Raw genomic sequence first — 7,612 nt, forward strand, 5'->3', positions numbered from 1 at the left:
GGTAGTTTAAAACTTTTTCATATCAGAAATTTTTATAAAAACCAAAGTTGAACTCAATATAGAATCAGAATGCGGAAACCAGCCCCTAACATCGGGGTGTCACTAAGTCATGAGCATCTAGATAACCATACTAATACAACCAGTATCTAAATATAAATACAAGACATCAATAAATATAGAAGGAGAGACGAGGTCCTGCGGACGCCGGCATCTACCTCATAGTCTCCGGAACTCGATCGCGCCCGAACTCAACGACCTCCGTGATCAAACACTCCTGGATCTGCACATGAAGTGCAGGGTGTAGTATGAGTACAACCAACTCAGCAAGTAACAATAATAAATAAGGAACTAAAAATAGTGACGAGCTATACAATTATAATTCATTTTCAGTAATTCCATCAAAGAATGGACATGCTTTCAAATCCGCCAGTTTAAGTCAAATCAATTTTATACAATTCAAGTTCATGTAATCTGGATATAAAATCCTTCGAAAATTTCACCACAACAATAGATAGCAACTAAGTGCATCAACCAATGAAAAACAAGTACAACCTCTCAAGACAAGAATCGCTCACTGGGCTCCCAGCCCTCAGCACTCACACTCAACGGGTACCCGCGCTCACTGGGGGTGTACAAACTCCGGAGGGGCTCCTACAGCCCAAGCTCTATAATATGCACGGATAACTCATGTGCTGCATGGACAACTCACGTGCCATAATATAAATATCTGGATCCGCACGACCAACTCATGTGCTGCACAGCCAACTCACGTGCTGCACGGCCAACTCACGTGCTGCACGGCCAACTCACGTGCTATAGTATAAATAAGGATCCGCACGGCCAACTCACGTGCTGCACAACTAACTCACGTGCTATAGTATAATATAAGGATCCGCATGGAAAACTCACGTGCTATGATATAATATCTTACAATCAAGCCCTCGGCCTCACTCAGTCATAAAGCTCTTCAGTCTCTCGGGTTCTCAACAATCATAAAATCAGCCCAAACAACAATGATATGATACATCAATAATGAACAATAGAGACTGAGATAGAATAATCAAGTAAGCTGTGACTGAGTAAAAAATAACATTTTAGGTAGATAATTCAACATGTACACGACCTCTGTGGGTCCCAACAATACGAACATATAGCCTAAACATGGTTTCTAACATGACTTACAGTCAAATTTCCACAACACATAGAAAGCACATGGCTAACAACAAGTTATTCAACTTTACAGTTTCCACGGGACGGACCAAGTCACAATCCCCTCGGTGCACGCCCACACGCCCGTCACCTAGCATGTACGTCACCTCCAAAATAATCACATGATACAAAAATCTGATGTTTCGTACCCTTAGAACTAGATTTAAAAATGTTACTTAGCTCAGAGCGTGAAATTCTTATTCTGCAATGTCCTTTCCTCGTGAATTGGCCTCCAAACACCTCGAATCTAGCCATAAATAATTCGTTTTAGTCAATAAAATTTATTGAAATTAATTCCATATAAAAATACAATTTTTCCATAAACATACAAATTTTAACTCCAAAAAGCGTTTGTGGGGCCCACGTTTCGGAACTCGACAAAAGTTACAAAATATGAACCCCCATTCCACCACGAGTCTAACCATACCAAAATTACTAAATTCTGATAAAAATTCGGTCCTCAAATCCTCAAATTTATCCAAGAGGGTTTTTAAAATTTTCCAACTTAATTCACCAATTAAATGATAAAAACAACTATGGATTCGGGTAATTTAACCAATATTGAGTTAAGAACACTTACCCCATTATTTCCTCTGAAAATCTTCCAAATATCGCCTCAATCCGAGCTCCAAATCGTTAAAAATGGAAAATGGACTTAAACTTTCTGTCCAGACCTCTCTTCTATGCGATTGCGGACCAAGTCACGCGATCGCGAAGCACAACATTTCCACTGCCAAAATAACCCTATGCGATCACGTACTAGATTATGCGATCGCGAAGACCAAAATACACTGCCCCCAAAACATCTCTACATGACTGCACCATAACACACGCGAACGCGAAGCACGAGCTTCCGAGGCCTACGCGTTCGCATAGAATAATGCTCGTGAACCCCAGTCGCCTTACCTCCTCTTTGCAAACGCGGCTTTGCCCACGCGTTCGCGGTGCGTTCTCTCTTCCCAGCTACGCGATCGCGATTCTCCCCTCGCGATCGCATAGAAAAGAAATATCCCTGCCCCAAATAAGCTTACGCGATCGCGGATGGACCTATGCGATAGTGTATAAGGAAACCAGAAGAAGGCAGCAGCAGATATCAGCAATCTCACCAAGGCCAAAAATGATCCGTTAACCCCCCGGAACTCACCCGAGCCCCCCGGGACCGCAACCAAACATACTATCAAATCCTAAAATACTATACGAACTTAGTCGAACCCTCAAATCACCTCAAACAATGCTAAAATCATGAATTACACCCCAATTCAAGCCTAATGAACTTTGAAATTTCAAGTTTGTACAAACGATTCCGGAACCTATCAAATCATGTCCGATTGACCTCAAATTTTGTACACAAGTCATAAATGACATAACAGAAGTATTCTAATTTTCAGAATCGTATTCTGACCCCGATATCAAAAAGTCAACCCCCCAATCAAACTTCCCAAAATTTTAACTTTCGGCATTTCAAGCCAAATTCCACTACGGACTTCCAAAACCTTTTTCGGACACAATCCTAAATCCAAAATCACCATACGGAGCTATTGGAATTATCAGAATTCGAATTCGAGTTCGTTTACATATAGGTCCACATCCGATCAACTTTTCTAACTTAAATTTTTTAATTATGAGACTAAGTGTCTCATTTCATTCCGAATTTCTTCCGGACCCGAACCAACTACCCCAGTAAGTCATAAAATAACTGTAAAGCCTAAATTGAGCAGTAAATGGGGAAATGGGGTATTTTCTCTCCTACTAGCTTCTTCCTTGTCAATTCTTTCCCAAGTAAGAGCAACTGAAATTAGCTTGGAAAAATTCTCAAGCTGCAAGATTGCCTCAGATTTTTGAATGTAACCATTCAAACCTTCCTCAAATCTTATGCACTTGTCTCTTTCACCATCAATAATACCTCCAGCATAGCGATAAAGCCTGAGAAATATTTGTTGATACTCTGCAATAGACATACTCCCTTGTCTTAAATTTAGAAACTCTTTTTTCTTAGCATCACAATAGACTGGGGGGACATATTTCGCACGAAATGCTTTCACAAAGTCATCCCAAGTCAGCACCGGAGGTTTTACTTTTGCATTTGGCAGACTTACCCACCAATCATAGGCATATTTTGGTAAAAGAGAGATATCATACTTAGATTTGGCAGCATTAGTACACTCTAGTTGTTCAAAGACCCTCTCCATGCGCTCGAGCCATTGTTCAGCTACCGTGGGATCAGTAGTGCCTTTAAATTCAACTCCACCTATTTTTCTCATCTTCTCAAAATTCATTTCACTAGGTTCTGACATTGTCCCAGCCAAGTGACAAAAGAACTCAACCATCTGCTGAAATAGAGGAGTCATAATAGGAGTACTATGACCCATTGCTTTTGGATTATTGCCCACTTCATTTTCACTAATACGGTGATGATTTAGGTTAGGCAAGGGTACCTCATCTCCTTCTTGGAGATGAGTTGAGGCATTATAATGTGCCTGACTTTCATCAATGTGTCACGACCCATTTTCCTACAGGTCGTGATGACGCCCAACGTCATAGCTAGGTAAGCCAACTAGTGATTTAAACATAATATTAATTCTTTAAAAATTATTCGAGTAAGTAAACTCTTCTTACTTGCAAGAATTAAGAAAATAGGAAAGGTCTGCTAAATTAAAAACCAAGAAAAATAATTAAATTCAAAATTCTACTAGTATGTGTGCCAAGACCTGGTGTCACAAGTATATGAGTATCTAGTAGATTATACAAAATTCTAAATATTGTCTGAAATAAAATAGATAGAATACAATTACAAAAAGAGGCACTAGTTGCTGCAGAACGGTTCAGAAAGGCAGCTCACCACTAAGCCTCTGGGAAATGTGGGTGCACACTGATAGGTCCTCTGATAGTACCTGTCTCAGGTCCTGCACAAAAAGTGCAGCAAGCGTAGCATGAGTACGTAAACAATGTGTACCCAGTAAGTATCAAGCCTAATCTCGAAGAAGTAGTGACGAGAGGTTGACTTTGACACTCACTAAGGGTAAATAATAATAAATAAAATAAAAATAGCAATATTTAAATCAACATGATTTATAAGAATGACAATAATTTTTTTTAACCAAGAGAAATAATTAAATTCCTTCAATTTCAACAATTTTTAATTTATTAATTAACTTCACAAGCTGCAATAAATAGCAAGTTATCGTGTAATTATTATTAGGTAAGATGTCTGCCGAGGTCGTTCAGCCCGATCCAGAGTGTCGTGTACACTGCCGAGGGACGTGAGGCACGATCCATAGATGCATTTATACTGCCGAGGCATTCGGCCCGCTCCACAAGAAAGGAGGATATTTTTTTATGTTCCTCTGGAATGAGAGTATATATATATATATATATATATATATATATATATATATATATATATATATATATATATATATATATATTATAAGATTAATACAAGAGGACGTACAAATTTCGATTAATAGTTAAGGATTTTTCACAAAAATTCAAGTACGTGAAAGTTCAGTCTTTTACTATCTCTTCTAACAATTCACAATATAACTCCATTACTTTAATTAAATAAAAGATGCAATTATCACAGGGAATTCATGATTTGAGTCCTAAACTACCCGGACATAGCATAATTAGTAGCTACGCACGGACACTCGTCACCTCGTGCGTACGTAGCCCCCATAATTAGCAACAATTATTAATTTAAAATCACCTATGGGGTAAATTTTTTCTTACAATGTTAGACAAAAGACTTACTTCGACTTGCTCCAATTTAATCCACTAGTAGTCCTTTTCCTTGATTATCCAACTCTGTATGGCTCGAATCTAGCCAAAATAATTCGATACAGTCAACAAAAATTATAGGAATCAATTTCATAAAGAAATACTACATTTTTCAATAAAAACCCGAAATTAACTCAAAACTCGCCTGTGGGGCCCACGTCTCGAAATCCGGCGAAAGTTACGAAATATGAACGCCCATTCGACCACGAGTCTAACCATACCAAAATGACTAAATTTCGATAACAATTCGATCCTCAAATCCTCAAATTTATCCAAGAGAGTTTTTCAACTCTTCTAACTTAATTCACCGATTAAATGTTAAAAACAACCATGGATTTGGGTAATTTAACCAATATTGAATTAAGAACACTTACCCCGTTGTTTTCTCTGAAAACCTCCCAAAAATCGCCTCATCCGAGCTCCAAATCGGTAAAAATGGAAAATCCTATTTTTCAGAACTTAAACATTCTGCCCAGTCATTTCTTCTATGCGATCGCAGACCAACTCACGCGATCGCGAAGTACAAATTTTTATTGCTCAAAAATAACTCTACGCGATCGCGAAGCACTATCTTCGCAAACCTACTCGATCGCGAACCTTCTCACGCGATTGTGAAGCATTAAGCACGTGGCCCAGCTCCTCATTCCGTTCCTCTTCGCGAACGCGGCCTAGCCCACGCGTTCACAATGCACTGTGTTCCTAAGCTACGCGATCGAGGTTCCCTACACGCGATCGCATAGAGTAAAATCTCCACTGCCCACTTAAGCCTACGCAATCACGTAGAAGAAAACCAGACCTGAGCACCAGAAAATTTCAGCAAAATACCAAGTCCAAAAATTGATCCGTTAACCATCCGAAACTCACCCGAGGCCTTTGGGACCTCAACCAAATACACCAACAAGTCCTAAAATATCATACGAACTTAGTCAAAATCTCAAATCACATCAAACAATGCTAAAACCATGAATCATACTCCAATTCTAGCTTAATGAAACTTAAAATTTCCAACTTCTACATTCGATGCTGAAACCTATCAAATCAAGTCCGATTGACCTCAAATTTTGCACACAAGTCATAAATGACATAACAGAGCTGTGAAAATTTTCGGAACTGGATTCCGACTCCAATATCATAAAGTCAACTCCTCGGTCAAACTTCCAAACTTAAATTCATATTTTAGCCATTTCAAGCCTAATTTAACTATAGACTTTCAAACAAAATTCCGAACATGCTCCTAAGTCCAAAATCACCATACAGAGCTGTTGGAATTATCAAAATTCTATTCCGGGGTCGTTTACACATAGGTCAACATCCAGCCAACCTTTCAACTTATGTTTTAAACTTTGGACCTAAGTGTTCCAATCCATTCTAAAAATCTCACTAGAACCGAACTAACCACCCCGGTCAGTCACATAATAATTATAAAGCATAAATTGAGCAGTAAATAGAAAAACGTGATTCTAAAAGTCAAAATGACTTGTTGGGTCATTACACAACAGATTCAATAGCTCTATTCGAAGAAGAAGCCATATTAAAATTCCTATAAAAGATAAGATCACACTGCATTAGGAAAATGTACATGATGCATATTCACAAGGAATACATCAAACTTCATTAAACAAGTATGCAAAAGTTTATAATCTCCAAGTCATTTTCAAGAAAGAAAATAACAAAATTATTAGGTACGATCACAACAAAAATCCTAGAATCACAAATCTAGGCTCTGATACCAAAACTTGTAGCAACCCCTTTGGGAGGGTGCTACTTACGAAATAAATATAATTTACTACTTACAACATTTAGAAGATATTAATTTTAAAAAAATTATTCAGAATAATTTATTAGCAGAAATATGCCCATCTGAAAAGGTTCAAAGTACAATATTTTTATTTTTGAAAATACACTTCATAATTTTTTTTAATGAAATACAATGTAAAAATGTTAACATAAGGTGATATAACCCTTCTTGAATAATCAATACATTAAAGCAACTTCCTAACAAAATTATACTTTTTGTTCAACATCACTGCATGTTCATATTGTACAAAAATTTCAAACTAGCGAGTAAAAATAAAATAAAAATAAATAAATAAAACTAGTCTTCTCCTTTGTACATTTTTACAAGACAAAGTGTAAATTCTGTATATTACAAGACTTGAGTTATTAACAGACCCTAAAACAATAGAATAAGTTACCAAATTTAAGTTACAAGATTTTGGTCTTAATATCCAGCAAGCCTCCAAATAACATACATAAGTGTGACATATATATCATGTATATGTCCCAAAATTATACAAAACCATGGTGCATATGCAAATGTGATCTCCATAAGTGCTCCCAAAAATACTACTTCATAAGCCCGTCTTCAAATTTTATCCCGTACATTACGTACGATAGAAAACAACTATCGCTAAGCATAAAGCTTAGTGCGTATAAACTTTGGGCTTGGAGCTATTAACTTCTCCAATTCCCATTTTCAGTCATAGGTAGCTCAAATGAAATATAATTTAAAACAAGTGAACAAATATATCAAAAATATCAAATATCAACCCTTGAAGTATTTCCAAATATCAATAACAATGTTCAAGATTCAAGAGTTGAGAAAGCGTATACTATCAATCCAAGA

General features: G+C 37.2%; 1 protein-coding gene across 1 annotated transcript; it reads right to left on the reverse strand.

Moving 5' to 3' along the window:
- Positions 1–2,894: 2,894 nt before the first annotated feature.
- LOC104094591 (uncharacterized) lies at positions 2,895–3,578 on the reverse strand. Its single transcript, XM_009600556.2, has one exon. The coding sequence runs from the start codon at positions 3,576–3,578 to the stop codon at positions 2,895–2,897; it is 684 nt and encodes a 227-aa protein (XP_009598851.2).
- Between the last annotated feature and the right edge of the window lie 4,034 nt (positions 3,579–7,612).

Source organism: Nicotiana tomentosiformis, chromosome 4, assembly GCF_000390325.3.
Source record: "Nicotiana tomentosiformis chromosome 4, ASM39032v3, whole genome shotgun sequence".
NCBI lineage: Eukaryota > Viridiplantae > Streptophyta > Magnoliopsida > Solanales > Solanaceae > Nicotiana > Nicotiana tomentosiformis.

What these genes read in the sequence shown, in the direction of transcription:
- LOC104094591 (XM_009600556.2), bottom strand. Translation starts at nt 3,578, where the DNA reads ATGGGTCATAGTACTCCTATTATGACTCCTCTATTTCAGCAGATGGTT.